Source organism: Lycium ferocissimum, chromosome 1 (assembly GCF_029784015.1).
Source record: "Lycium ferocissimum isolate CSIRO_LF1 chromosome 1, AGI_CSIRO_Lferr_CH_V1, whole genome shotgun sequence".
Taxonomy (NCBI): domain Eukaryota; kingdom Viridiplantae; phylum Streptophyta; class Magnoliopsida; order Solanales; family Solanaceae; genus Lycium; species Lycium ferocissimum.
The window spans coordinates 9,299,265-9,315,228 of record NC_081342.1 but is presented as its reverse complement, the minus strand read 5'-3'; the positions used below and the strand labels follow the sequence as shown (position 1 = coordinate 9,315,228).

At 33.4% G+C, this 15,964-nt stretch overlaps 2 protein-coding genes across 2 annotated transcripts; both read right to left on the bottom strand.

Moving 5' to 3' along the window:
* Positions 1 to 3,879: 3,879 nt before the first annotated feature.
* LOC132046710 (acireductone dioxygenase 2-like) lies at positions 3,880 to 8,021 on the bottom strand. Its single transcript, XM_059437437.1, has 7 exons — positions 7,942 to 8,021; positions 7,019 to 7,211; positions 5,576 to 5,670; positions 5,077 to 5,191; positions 4,865 to 4,989; positions 4,299 to 4,372; positions 3,880 to 4,175 (listed from the first exon to the last, which is right to left on the bottom strand). Exons 1-7 carry the CDS (start codon positions 7,957 to 7,959, stop codon positions 4,085 to 4,087), a joined length of 711 nt encoding a protein of 236 aa, XP_059293420.1. The 5' UTR covers positions 7,960 to 8,021; the 3' UTR covers positions 3,880 to 4,084.
* Positions 8,022 to 12,093: 4,072 nt separating this feature from the next.
* Positions 12,094 to 15,460, bottom strand: LOC132046694 (acireductone dioxygenase 1). The gene is made up of 4 exons (XM_059437412.1): positions 15,310 to 15,460; positions 15,033 to 15,215; positions 12,924 to 13,163; positions 12,094 to 12,405 (listed from the first exon to the last, which is right to left on the bottom strand). Exons 1-4 carry the CDS (start codon positions 15,319 to 15,321, stop codon positions 12,277 to 12,279), a joined length of 564 nt encoding a protein of 187 aa, XP_059293395.1. The 5' UTR covers positions 15,322 to 15,460; the 3' UTR covers positions 12,094 to 12,276.
* Positions 15,461 to 15,964: the final 504 nt, after the last annotated feature.

Genomic DNA, 15,964 nt, shown 5'->3' with positions numbered 1-15,964 from the left:
AGCTCCATCAACTGTCCTTTTGAATTCTTGATTTTTTTTTTCCTTCATAGCTTCATTGTTTGTTTTTTTTTTCCTCTTTGGCAAGTCCAAGAAGTACTTTTTATTTAGTCAATAGAGTATGAATTTCTACACCCCTCCTTGTTTTAGCCTGTCAAGAATTATGTAGACATGTTTATACTTGAAAGTTTGCAGCTTGTTTGTGTGCTGTTCTAGTGCACAGATTGTCACTTTTTTAGGAACCATGAAAGTAGTGTTCCATTATTATAGTTCTAGAATGGGTGGATTTTGTTTCAGATCTTTATTTGGTAAAATTTGCTAAATTTTTCAATACCACCAGGGCAATTAGAAGAATATAGGAGCAAAAAAGAAATGTTGCAAAGCTGAATCTTTCTTTGGCCATCGTCAACTGTTTTGTTTTAGTCCTGGAATCTGTTGGCTTGGCTGTCTTTTGTGTTATTTTGTTTTTTTTATTAAAACTTCATTGGATGGAGAATTTTGGATTTATTGACAGTTGAAGAAAAAGTAACTTTCATTTTTAGGAATTTGGTACATCTTAATCGCAATTTATTCTAAATTTACATGATGGTAACTTGAGGAAGAGTCTTCATTCATGACCTTTTTAGCATGTTTGATCTATGATGGTTAGAAAGGATGAGATGAGAAAGGTTGATTTTAGAGGTTTCAATTTTAATGCCAAGGGAAGTATATATGAAGATAACTTGAATTTGGATATCATGTAAGTTTTTTTTTTAGATTATTCCAGAATGAAGGTCAACATGGTTATGAGTGGATACTGAACAAAGGAAATAAGAATGACATTCGCAATTGCTTAGTTGTTTCTTTTAGTGCTGAACCGTTTCACCTCTCAAATGGAAATTAAGTTTAGATAACTGTCATAAGGTTCGTGACTCGGTTGAATCCCCATTGACCTTCTATACATCCCTATGAGTGTGTATACATAAGGCATGCTTCAAATATATATAGAATATACACGATCGGCTGATTCGTTTGAGTTTGTATTTCATATGTTTAATATAATTCATTGACCGCATACTAATCTTTTTCTTTCATTTTTTTTTTCTTTTTTTGCATGGACCTCATACACGTCCGAGGGACTCGTCTTCCGCATTCGGTGTTGGGCCAAGGCCCAACGAAAACATTATTCTTCCTCTGTTCAGTTCTGTCCGCAGCCAAGGGAATAAAAATGAAGTTTTGGGTCAAAGCCCAATAAGAAAAAAAGACACAGCAGCAGCAATCCTAAAATGGGTTGAGCCCATTTGGCTTATGGGCCCTTCTATTTTATTTTTTGTGCATTTAATTTGTATTGCATGACTAACTCTTTATTTTGTTTTTATTTGCTTAATTTAGATGAACCTTAGAAGAATTAATGAGATTTAGTTTTAGTAATGGGTAGTTAATTTAAGAAAAACTTAATAATTAATTCCATGAACTTTATTTTCTTCTTTGTATTAAAGTCATTTATAGTGTCTATAATGTTCACCTCTAGAATAATTGACGATATAAATTCATGTTTTCGAATTAAAGGAATTATATTTTATACTTATTATATTAATTTCAAAACATCATTAATGTGCAAAAATATAAACTCAAATATATTCTATAAATATTTTCCAAGACTTATCCAACTGTACATATTTTCTTTCTTAGCCAAATATAGTAAGTAATAAAGGATAAAGAGAATTTCTGTTCATACTCCTAAAATGTAAAACCAGTTAATATCGCGTCATTTGAGTGACTTCAAATATTTATAAAGACGCTGCATAAATCCGCATTTTCTTTTGCTTATATAAATTAGTATATAGTTTCTGCAAATCTATTTTTAAAAAAAATAGCATTATTACATCTTCATTTAAAGCCTTAGTAATATTCTTGGGCCTTATTTAAGTAGCATTAGTATTTAAAGCTTTATTAACATTCATAAGTTTATTTTTAAATAGCATTTAAAAATGTTGTTTTATGCGAATTATCCCATCTTAAAATGTATTATTTTGTTTTATTCAAAATCTTAACCGCATTCATAAATCTTATTTGTAAAAGCATTTAAAATTTGCCTTTATGCTAAATCACTATAATTGTTACAAGTTAGTATATTTATACTTTCCTTTACAATCTCAACAATATTTATAAGTTATTTTCTTGAAATTTAATCATTACTTTTAATCTTAAATTAATTAACCTAAGTTTGGCCGGATAACCGTAGTTACGGATTCTAAAGGATGCCTAATCCCTTCCCTTTAGGATAATTAGAACCCTTACCTAGAATTAAAATTTAAGCAGACCATTAACAGAGGTATAGTTAGGTTTTACCTTAGTTAATAGATTGGGTGCCCTAATTCACCTTAAAATTAATTAGGTGGCGACTCCTTAAAATAAGCAAAAAATAGGAATCTCCAATATGTTGTACTCTAGTTTAACCCGTTTAAATGGGGTATAACAGCAATTTATCATGCAATCTTGGTGAGAAATTGACATGATAATTTGTCATGAAATCTTAGTGACAATTTGCCATAACTTTGTATCTCTTGACTTTGTGTAGTCTTTGGTGAAGTTGTCATGGATACATCCTCCTTCCTGGGCTTTTATTTCTTGCTTCTTCTCTTTTTCCATGTATTTTTTTTTCCTGCAAGATTTGTTAGAAAAGTGCGAGAATATGATATAAATTATTCATATTTTTATTTAACAATATATACTTTTATACTGAAATTACATGAATAATTTATATCCATCAATCTCGGACAACCTCACCTATCAGCTGTTTTTCCATGCTCAGATACCTCAAAAATGACCCTGCCTTGGGTATATTCATGTCTTGCACACCTGATCTTCAACTTCTAGCCTTCTGCGACTTTGGTTGGGCTTCTTGCCCTGACTCTAGAAAGTCTGTTTCTGGTTACATTGTACTTCTAGGGAACAATCCTATCAGTTGGAAAAGCAAGAAGCAAGATACTATATCACTCTCATCAGCTGAAGCTGAGTACAGATCCCTCAGAAAAGTGGTTGGAGAACTTGTTTGGCTGCATAGACTCTTTGATGAACTAACTGTTCCATTTACTGATTCCATTCCTGTGTTTTGTGATAGTCAATCAGCCTTACAAATTGCCAAGAATCTTGTCTTTCACGAGAGAACAAAACACATTAAGGTGGATTGTCACTTTGGAACTAAGCTTCTGGAGGGTCTCATTTCTCTTCATCATATTGGCACTGGTGATCAACTAGTTGATATTCTAACCAAGGCTCTCACTGGTGAAGCATCATACCATCCTAGGCAAATTGGCAGTGTTCACCTCACCTCCAACTTGAGGGGGGTATTAAGACTTAAGTCTGCATTTGTATATCCACATGTATATCTACCTATCTATTGTATACGATCATAGTTAGCTTCACATACTTAGTCGATTAGCAAATGTGTTCAGTAGTTAGTTAGCTCGTGGTTGGTATAAGATTAGGAGTGGATCATGGGAAGTTGTTAGTTAGTTAATCCAGCTCATTAGTTAATCCAGCTCAGATCCAGCTGTCAAGATAGTCAGGATAGTCGGTTAGGATTGTATATATATACCTCCTCACATGTGTATACAGTTTACAGTTTTTCATTCTCAATGATATGAGATATTTTCTCTCCAATTTTACTCTCTCCTCTCATGGTTGCTTGTTTGTAATTGTTCATTCACCATTAATGGTGAGTTGTTATTCTTCAATATCTCGATCCATGTCTGAATTCAACAAACACATACAGTATTGACAATATATGGGATACTTCCAACATTCGATAAATATGAAGATGAAAAGAGAAACAAGTGTTCGATCCAAGCCAAGCAAGTAATGATGTTCAAATTGAAAAGAATACCGTAATCACAAAAATTTGAGCAATTAAATGTGACTCCACTTGTATGTCGAAAATTAAAAAAAAGGACCCAAGAGCTCCACCTGTATAACACTATAAAGTTCAATCTCCGATAAAAGATTATTTACACGTTAGAATTCAACATTTGGCAAGCAGAGGTATGTACATCTGGGACTAGAGAACAACCATGGTAAATCTTATATTATTAGGGCCTAAAAAGGTTTAAAGTTCGTCAACATTATCGATAGCATCATCATTAATTGCTTGAGCAGTGCCTTCTGTGATCATCCCAAAAGTTTCAACATATTGTTTCCTGCAAATAAAAATCTGTTCTTTCTTTAGTGTCCATGCCCAAGATCATTAATTATGTTTAATCACCAAATTACAAGGAGAAGAATTTATAGTAAAAAAGAAGACGGGAGGTTTACAGAAAGACCTTGCAGGCAGATGATCTGCATGTGGACGATAATACGCTGTCCAAATTGGATCACCAGCAAACAGCCGTATTGCCTATAAAAATCGTATTTCATTGATTTACTAATCAAGTACTAGTTTACAAGAACACAATTATGCCTCAATTAGTGGCGGAGTCAAAAATTCATATAAAAGCCGTATTAAAGAAAAAAAAAAACTAGAGTATAACACTTATTAGAATTTGAAATTATGACCTAAAGAAATTTTTAAACCACCTTTAGCACTATACTAGAATCTTCCCTTATCAAGGAGATTCAATAGCTTATACATCATTTTTGCGCTATTTTACCAGCATAATTTTTTGGAAAAAAAGATTCAATTGAACCATGCATATTGCCTCCCTTTAGCTCCACCCCTGCCTGACTGCCTCAAATCTCAATCTCAAGAAGCTATAGAAATCCATAATGATCATGCACTAACAAATATACTAGAGAAAAAGTGCAAGCAATGTTGAGGGTGATGAAAAGGAAAATGGAAATTAAAGCAAGATCTATAGAATTTCATCATTTGGCTTATGTTAATAAGTACCTTAACGTGATTGCTTGAATCAAGTGTGAAACGATGATAAATTCCAGCAGGCACAACAATCAGTCCTCCTTTCTTTACCCAAATCCGAATCCAAGCGTCATTACGATCCCGGACATCAAAATAACCTATAACAAGAAGTATATTAATTTAGCAACAAGAGTACAGTTGACAGATTAATTTGCAAATTTCTAATCAATGGATTTTAGCAGTACCACTTCCTCCGAGACAGTAACGGACTTCCTCGTCAATGTGCAGGTGTTCTTCAAAGAATTTCTTGATCATATCCTCGTAATTTGGTAATTTATCTGGGGAAACCTCAATAATGTCCTGAAGAAATAATATAGGCGTTTGGACAATATTTGAGTTGAAGCTGAACATATTATTTGAAGTTGAAGATGAAAAAAGTTTGTCCAAGCCAATTGTTTCGACTTGAATTTTACTTCAATTTTTTCTTCTGAAACCGAAAATTTGTAAGTGAAAACCACTTCTTCATTACACCTTAGAACCGATTATATTAATGTTACGATTAGTTTAAGCAAAATACACATGATCAAGTTAGCACGTATATGCAAATGCTGCAATTGTCTTTCGGAATTTGCAAATACTGTAATACTAGCTAGTATTTATGCTCAAATAAGCTTTATGAAAAAAAGGGAAAGTTTAATCCATATAAATATCAAAAGCATTCTGATTATGTAAAATCCAACATACCATGTAAAGATATTTACGTGATTCTCGAATTTTATTCAACTCCTCATCAGTCTCATACTGGTCAGCATCAAGTCTCCAGCTGAGCACTCCAAGCTCTGAAAATTTCACAGTAAGTACCTAATTAAATTAACGGAAAAGGCTCAAATATGCCATCCAACTATCAGAAATGGCTCATTTATGCCACTCGTCAACAGTTTGACTCATTTATGCCATCAAATTATAGGAAATGGCTCATTTATGCCATCGAACTATAGGAAATGACTCATTTATGCCACTCATCAATAGTTTGACTCATTATGTCATCACTTGTTATCAAAATAACTCGTCCATGCCATATTTCATTAAAGCTGGTTTTACAATACCATATATGACACGTAGCCTCCAACTAGATTATGGTTGTGGGTGGGTAAGGTGTATGGATCGGATTTTTTATTAATTTGTTATTTAAAATTGGGTTGGTTTAATTAAACGACGTGGACCTCTAATTGGAGGCCACATGTCATATCTGGTATTGTAAAACCGGCGTAAATGAAAAAGGGCATGTATGAGTCATTTCGGTAATAGGTGATGGTATAAATGAGTCAAACTATTGATAAGTGGCATAAATGAGTCATTTCGGTAATAGGTGATGGTATAAATGAGTCAAACTATTGATAAGTGGCATAAATGAGTCATTTCCTATAGTTCGATGGCATAAATGAGCCATTTTCTATAGTTCGAGGGCATAAATGAGCCAAACTATAGACTAGTGGCATAAATGAGCAATTTCCGATAGTTGGATGGCATATTTGAGCCTTTTCCATTAAATTAATTAAAGGGCTGACAAATCCAGGACTTCAACTTGTAACTTGAGGTTAATTTACCTCAAATACAATGAGGCGAGTCATGTCAAGCGAGGACTAGGGGTCGTTAATCGCTGGTTAGGAGGTGATTTATTCATGTATTAAATTCAGCATAACTTGTTTGGTAGCATTTTTTTTTTCTATATATAAAATTCAACACACCAAATACGATGTTTGACTAGCTATTTAGAATCTCGCAAAACTAATACATGTATGAGTTATGTATGATGGAATCTATATTTTATTTTATGCACGATAGAAGATGAAAATATATGAATAATTATTAAACCAGCATAACTAAATGCTGCATAACTACTCATGCATTACTAATACCTAAAAAAGTTCAGCAACCAAACAACCACTAAAGGGTCGGTTCACTTTTTCTATCCCACGTGATTGGACTTAGAGAAATTATAATATATCGATATCCTTGCAGGTTGCAACATGGGAACTATTGGATTCACACCCTCCAAATCAAAAGTAACTCAAACATAAGCATAAAAAATGGTTTTCACCTACACAATCTTTCATCTAGTAAGCATTATGTTTAAACCGAACTAAAATGAAAATATTGCCATATAAACTAGAATAGATTTTTTACCAGCAAGCTTGTGAAGAGACACAAATTCATTTGGGACACGGTGATGTGGAAGCCTTTGATTGTCATCACTATCATCCATGTACCATGCTTCTATCACTTCTTCTCGGCTGAGATCCTTATTATAATACTCTTCTACTTCTGATAGCTGACCAACCCCCATTCCAAAAAAGAAGGCTAGGGAAATAAATAGTATCTGTGTAGAAAAATTTTGAATTAGTTTCATTCTCCATTTTAACGGGAAAAAAAATAGCTAGCTCCTCCAAGAATGCACCCTATCGATCATCTGGCTAGAGGGAAATGCTCATGTTTTTTTTTTTTTTTCTAATTTCTAAAAACCTAACCATTTTATTTTGGGATATAAATCTAAAAAGCCGTCCGTCCAAAAAAAAAATAGTTAGTAGATATATAATACTATATGAATATTGGCTAGAGTCTATAAGTATTTTTGGCCAAGCGGCCAAATGTATAACTTCTCCTTTTATCTTTGATTTTGTTCACCATTCACTAAACAACAAAAGTTCGTCTTTAATCTTATTCAAAAAATTATGTTTGTTACGAGCTATTTAGCGATAGATATCATTAATGGGGACTTCATAGCTTATTGTTATTTTATTTTTTGTAGTGTATAAAATTATGGTCAATTTCCAACGGCACACTGATGTACCTTTTAGGGGCATGAAATATCTTCTAAATAGAAAAAAAGAAGAATAATATTAGATAATAAATTAGTAGGAGTACTACTGTATACTGTAACTGTGACTAAAATTCGTATACATCACACTCTTATTAAAATTCTAGCTACTGCATGAAAGTGCCTCGACTTTGATTATCTATGAAACACCCATAATAATTCAAGAAAATTTGTATATCCTACCAAGAACAACGAATGAAAACTTTAAAAAAGAAAATTGTCAATTACGTACCTTTGCAATGTATGCCATCTTTGCTTTATTTGCTTATACCTCTTTTCTGATACCAGTGCTGAGTGCTAGAAGAAAATATATAGTGGAACCATTTTCAAGTCAATGTCCATAGTCTTTTTTTTTTTCAAGTGGAATGTCATGTTGCTTCTTTTTTTCCAAGGGGCGGATACTTTAGTATTTTCCAAAACTAAAAATAATATCACTATTCTTCTAATTCAAACGACTTTTTCCTTTTCGAGGCTAGTTAAGTGTGAATCCAAGTTATATTATTACTAGTGTCTTTTTTATAATTATTATAATGGGTAACATGTTCAGTTTCAGTAATCTGTAATACTAATACAAAAGAATTTTTATTAAAGACTTTACTTTAGATTTCCGACCAAATTCATGAAGAATTAGTCAAAACTGCTAATCTCGTTGTCATGGCCCATTGGAATGGAACTTCTGGTATTCGTATTAAGTATTAACTATCAAGTATTAAACACTATCTAAGTGGAGGTGGGGGCATAAACTGTTTTAAACAATTGACAAAAAGTTTTCAAGGTTTAGAGTCATTTTATACTAGTAATAATACGCAAATTCTAAAAGAATTGAACTCCAATAAATACTACTTCTTTGCATTCCATAATTCATTTGATCAAAATTTTCATTTATTATTTGATCAAGCGGTGAAAATATCAATTGAAGCTGCATTAGTCTTCTTCTTGAGATCACGTTGTTATAACATTTGATCAACAATGAGTTTATTGCTTTACCTGCTTGTACATTATACAATTTGATTTCGACTTAAATACGCAATAGATACTATCTATTTGTTTATACTATTTTTTTAAAAATGAAATTTCAAAGCTATATTGATCGAGAAAAATAACTCAGTAAATGTTGACCAACTTTTATATTCTGTATAGAAATATTTTTTTCTTCAAAAAAATATTTCCATACTGGATAAAAAAGTTCTAAAATATTGGAATCATACGTAATTTTTATGAATTTTTACACAAAATTTATACTTCGCATTAAAAATATTAATTTCGGATGAACTCATTATTGAAGCACTGATTTTATTCCTGCATTATCAGATATTGAAATTCACTACTATGTCTTCTTTTTCTATTCTTGGTAGCATCAGATACAACTTAATTCAGGTTCAGTAATCAACTAATCCATATAATATAGTATAAGATTTTCATTAAAAGCTTTCTTTTAAACTTTTGATTAAATTCATAAAGAACTGGTCCTTTAAGGGATGCTAACCACTTTGTAATGTCACGTGGGAATGCAACTTTTAATTTTCGAATTATGGAGCAGTAAATTAGGAATAAGGCATAGAAGCACCACTAAATTATGGCGAAATTGCTAACTACAGATCTAAGAACTTATTTTTTTGGTATTATTCACCCTCTTCACTAATTACTTAATAAAGAAAATAAGTAAAAACGCAACATGTGAAAACACGCGCTTATTCTAAACTTAAAAAACAGGTTCTTAATGTCTTTTCTCATTTGATTCTTCCAAACTCAAACAATCGGACCCTCATCCTCTCTCAAATTAAACCATTCGTACTCCATCTTTCACTTTTAAGATCTCCATCTCTTCTTTTATTTTTATTTTTATTTTTATTTTTTAAATCACTTGATGAGAGTCCGATCGTTTGGGTTTGAAAGAATGAAATGAAAAAACACATTAAGTTGTTGCCATGTGACCACGAGGTTACAGTTTCAAACGGTAGAAACAATCTCTTACAGAAATACAGGGTAGGGCTGTGTACAGTAGACTCTTGTGGTCCAACCCTTCCGATCCTCAAACCCGACGCGTAATGGGAGTTTAGCGCCCAAGGCTAATTTTTTAATTTTTTTTAATTTTTAGAATAAGTGTGTGTTTTCACATGTTGTGTTTTTACTTATTTTACGTATTAGGTAATTAGTGAAGGGGTAAATAATATGAAAATATAAGTTACGGTGGTAAATAATACGAAAAAATAAGTCCAGGAGGATCATAGGACCCACTCATGATTTACGTGTGTAGTTGACAATTTCACCATAATTTAAGGATGTTTCTATGTCTTTCCCCCATAAACTAGTACTTATTTAAGTGAAAAGGGGACGCTATTTTAAACAATTGACGTACGATTTTGAAGGCTTTTAGTAATTATATAGCTTTTTTTTTTTTTTTTGCGCGGATTGCCCTTTATTTGGGGTGGTCTTTAATTTTTGCCCTTCAAATTTTACCCCTCGCCTAACACCCCAAGGTTGTGGGTTCGAACCCCAGCTCAGTTAAAAAAAAAATCGCAATGTAGACTTTGCAATTGCAAATCTGCCCAATAAAATTTTGCCTTAAAATGAAATTTGGGCTGCACGAACGAAATTTCTACCCATGCAAATTGCTGAAGGAGAAATTCGCCTTAAGGCGAGACGGTCCGAAATTTACGCCTATGCAGCCCAATTCTCGCTCTTTTTGCGGCAAAATTTACCGCCCGAATGGCAGAATTTAAAGACCACCATTTTGAGGGGTAAAAATTAAAGACCACCCCCAGCGAAGGGCAATCCTGCAAATTGCCCGTATATTTTTGTCCTATTCAAGAAGTTTTCATTATAATAATCGTATTTAATTCTTTTATTGCCTTCCGTTTCACTAGTCTAATTGAATTAATTGCTTTTCCGAACAACCAAGTCATACAATGAGATTAACAATCGATCCTTTCTTAGTCGAGTATATTGAAGAGATTCTCTTTAAGAAAAGCTTTAACCCTCTAAAACAACTTTTATGAGTTGTTTCAATAGTGCCCGACTTTATTTTATTAGATGTATGATTAGTGGCTTAACCGTTAGCTGTCTTGATACGTGTTATTATTATTTCCAAACATCACGCAGATTCTTTAACAATACTTGCATTCCAATAAATACTTATTCTTCCATAAAGTGCATTCAATTATCTATTTCATCAAATTTTCCCCTTACTTTTGCATTCAATAATCCTATTTGCGCTGAGGCTGTTCAAAACCGAACCATAATCGATAGCCCAACCGCAAAATTTGCTTATTGGCTTATTGGTATCAGGTTATTGAATTAACGGTCGGTGAACGGTTTAAGATTTTATAATTAACCATTTCAACGGTGCGAGGGCAGATTACTCAATTTCCTTATTGGATAAACTGTTAAGCCGTTAAAGAATTATTATATTTACATTGTTACCCCTATGTATAAATGATTGGATGGGCTTCGTAGAGAACCACATAATTAGAGCTTCTGGTTGTAACTCTTCTATATGCAAAAATTACTAATAAACAGAAATACACTTGAGAGAAAAAAAATGCTTTATGAGACTTGAATTGCATGTCATACATTCAGAAAGTCTTACCACTCCATATCCAACAACTTATAACGTGTTGGGTTGATTTCCTCGAAAATGGCTTCTTGAAAATAACCAAATGTGGCATATTACTGAAAATAACTTCCTTCTGCCCTACTAGTGGGCAATAGCTTTATAATTCTAGTGGAGTGCATGTTGTGATTATAATTTTAGATTTAGTCGATACAGTCGATACACAATTCGATAACCGCCCTAGCTAATTCGATACCGAACCAATCGTTATCTTATTTGTTGGCTAGCGAATAAGTAAACTTAAAAATCGATAACTGATAAGCCGAACCGTTAAGCATAATTATCCGCCCCATCCTTCCGATAAGCAGCCATTGCGCATTCAATAATCCTATTTGCCCCTGCCATCATTTTTTTCTCCTCTCTATCGTTTCTTCCCCTCCCCCCTCTCCCCCCCCCTCTCCTCCTTTCGTCTCCTTTCAAGTAGGAATTTCCTTTCTGATTGAAATTTAGTAATTATGATACTTAAAATTCTTGCCTATGGAAAAAACAGAATTGAAAAAGACATTCTTATAAAAATTCTAGAGTGGAAGAAGGGAAAATTATCTTTAGTAAGATTGGGATCGTATGCCTAATGAAAGATAAAGTTGCGACTATCTTAAAGACTTAATAGTCAAATCTTCATTTGAAAAAATAGGAATTTCATTTTACAAAGCCATATTTTACTAAAACTATTTATTAGAAACCCCATATTTGTTTTCTGTATACAACTTTTAGGGATATTTAATCCCTTGTGCCAATATCAAACCACAGGGTACAGGCCATTGCAATATCTGAACATGGTATAAAATTCACTAAGCTCCTAGTCCAGATATATTCATTTGTAGCAACATATAAGAATGTTGATTACACTGTCTCCAGATATACAGGATATATTCCATACAAATATACAAAATATGCAGCAAACTATATTCCCAAGTTTTAATAATTTGCCTCATTCAACCAGAAATACATGTCTCAGTGTGCTGCAAGAGGCACTCCTACTCTTTCAGTAACGCTCTTGATGTACTCCCTCCTTGCTGGATGATCTTCTTGTGGTCGATTGTAAGGTGTCCACACTGGCTCTCCCACAAACAACCTCATCAACTGCACACAATCATACATACGAAACACACAATTAAAATGGTATTTGACAAAACATTTATCGCGATATCATATTTACCAAAGAACTTGTTAGTTACATCGTTACATTACAAATTATAAAATTGAATGGCGACAAGGTTCACTTGGAGAAAATCCACTCCTTTAGCTGATTAGAATAGGGCTTGAACTATTAGTCCACTCCTAAGGCTTGTTAACAATATATACAAGTACTCAAATAGAGTCATTGCGTTACCAAATTTAAATTATCAAATTATGTAATGGCAAGATTCACTTAGTTTGAACTGTAGAAATTCACTACTTTTGGTTGATTATGATAGAGCTTGAATTATTGACCATTCCCTATGGCTAGTTAAGAATATATACAAGTCAAACAGAGAAATGTGCCCCAGATTTCCCATATTTTATTTTTCAGTACTACTATATGATCTTAGTTAATGTCACTGGCAAGTGGAAACTTTTATTCTGTGCTTAATAAAAGGGAAATTTGAGTTTCTACACACCTTGACATAGTTCCCTGTGTCGAGGGTGAACCTGTGGTAAATCCCAGCAGGCAGGACGATCATATCACCAGCCTTCATACAGATGCGAATCCAACGGTCATCCTTGTCTCTTACATCAAAATATCCACTCCCTTCCAGACAGTATCGTATTTCCTCATCTGCGTGTATGTGCTCCGTGTAGAAATTTTTCAACTTCTGCTCGTAGTTCTCGACCTTCTCAGGGCACAAATCCAGTAAATCCTTCAAAGCAAACACATGATAGGATTAAGAAATGAGAGTGCAGCTCAGTATAATTAGCTGGCAAAGAAACGGAGTTTAAAATGGACACAATAATTACACTCTGAGAACATAACAAATAGAAATAATCATACAGATCATGTGTGCGGTATTGGTAGCTCAAGCAAACTACATTTAAAGTAGATAGACTAATAGATCCAAGAATCTTAAGTTACGAGTTTTGATTTTTTGTGTACGGAGTTGTTTCTGAGCTACGACGAACACAAGAAATGACCACTTACGCTGAATCTTGAATCATGCACTTCTAAAGAGCTGATGTATAGTGTTCACATGTTCAACTTGCTACGATAGGGGCAATTCTATATTCACCATAAGTCACCTTCCTTTTGGACATAAGGCCTCAATTGAGAAAAGATTTCTCTTGAAAACTAAATACAGCAAAAAGATCAGAAAAAGGATTCAGAAGACAGGGAAACAGTATTTAAATTGCGTACTCCTCGCTGCCCTTTATCTCCCTGGCCAGCTTGAGGTCCACATAGAGCTCAATCTCTACCTTCTCAGATCATTATTACTCTATCTAAGATACCAAATTATAAAACATAAACTACCACTTAACCATCTCTCACTTTATTTTATTCTATCCGGAAGATGAGAAATCTGAACCACTTCGTTCAACTTCATTCCCCTAGCTTCTAAGGTATCAACTTAACTCTCATTCCTGTATACTTTCATCCCATTGCACAATTGTCCAATGGAATCTCAACAATAATAACAAAATCCTTGATTTAAGCCTGAAGAAATACTCCAAGAAATGGAGAACCAAATAAGCTACGACCAAATTAGGGTCATGTTTTACACAAATGCAGCACCATCGTGGTATACCTGAAAGCCACCCTAGAAATTAACCTACTACTCCCCACTACTAAACTATTGCCTTATGAGAGAAAAAGTTTCTAACTCTTTCATTCCATGAATCACATGTCTACTACATAATTTTGTCCAACAGTTCAGAAAAAACATCATTCTTATCTCGCGATCACTTCCTAGTTCAAACTACCTACTGATGAAAAACTACAATAAATATCTCTAGCCTACTTTTTAAGTGTAGAAGATTTATCGAAGCTCAATCTTTTAATATCTAAAAATTTACAAAACAAGAAAACTAAAGTAGAAAATTTACAGATGAGGTTCTTAAGGCTCCAAGAGTGTGTTTTATCGGTTACGCGAATTGAGACATAGATTAGAAAAACTTGGAAGTCAATCTTAAACCTTGTTACAATAGCTGGAAAATGATTTTGATCTTTTTTTTTTTTTTTTTTAATAAATAACGGAGAAATCTGTCTGGAGCCAACCCTTCGACAAAGCCACAGCCTTCAAAACTCGGTGATGATGAGCCTGCCCCTCTACCCTTCGCCAGTTAAATACTGGACTAGTTCGCTTGGCGCAGGACTCAAGCTTGTGACCTAAGACACAAGTCGTCAACCTTTACCAATTGCGCTGGCCCCTGCGGGCAAATTGATTTTGAACTCTTGATTTAGATAATTGGAGCATTAGGCCTAATCTATTGCAAACTCATATTTTCCATTCTAAGATGTTCAACAGGATCCATGCTGATAATAGGAATTACTAAAATTAAACATGAATCTCATAAATCAGAATTGACAAGACTGGAATGTGCAAGTTGGGAAATACCTAGGATAATTACAACCACTGGAATAATTTAACAGGTTCTCCTCAATTCAAGCTAAACACAAAGGTCAAAAGATGCACATTTTCGATTTATTAAGCAAATTAAAGCAACACTGCACAAAAAAGAAAATTGAAGAAACAAAGATAAAACACAAAGACAAAGTAGTACTATAACAAAAATACCATGTAACTGTAGCCTCTACTCTCACGAATTTCCTTCAATTCTTGATCATTCTCATAATCTTTAGGATTCAATTTCCAGTACAAAACTCCAAGTTCAGCCAATTGCTCCACAGACACAAACTCTGGTGGATATTTTTGGTGAGGTAGCCTTTGATCTTCTGAATTTTCATCCATGAACCATGCCTAAACTTAATAAACAATCAATTAATCAATAATCTATCGAACAAATTAAGTTTATTTTATTTAACTAATTACACTATTGTTCTTGGAAACTCACCTGGATTGCCATGTCTGCTGCTAATGCTACTATTCTTGGTAAGATGGACCTTAATATATAGTTACAGTAATTTGATAAAACGTTAAGGTCATTAATGATAGTTGGAGATTAATGCAGTCTTTTGATGCCACGTGTATATTGTGATTTTCATTTAAATTTATGTGGCGAAAGGTTGTTTGTCTGTTTCTCGTAGTTTAATCAAATATCTACAATCGGATGGAGATTTAACAATTTTACACCATACATTCATTTTGTGAATATCATAACTGTACACACCGAAATGCAATGTAGCAATAGAATTCTCTAGAAATAAACCTGGCACAAGCTTACAAGCCATGGACTGAAACAAAAAAAAGAACCGTATGTTGTATTGCTTCATTTGTTGCATTTTATGCGGTACATATGTCTCTTTAAAAAAAGACATACTTAGAACGCTGAATACATATGCGGCCCTTTAAATTTGTTCAAATTTTTCATTTAGACATCTAAACTTAGTCTTCTTCCTCTCGAACAATATGCGGACCCTTAAATTTATCCAAATTTTCCATTTAGACACCTATATTTTGGGAGAATATTTTGAAGATTTGTTTTCAAATATTTGTTTGCCCATAAAATTCTAGCAGATTTTGAAGACAAATCTTCAAATCCCAAATTC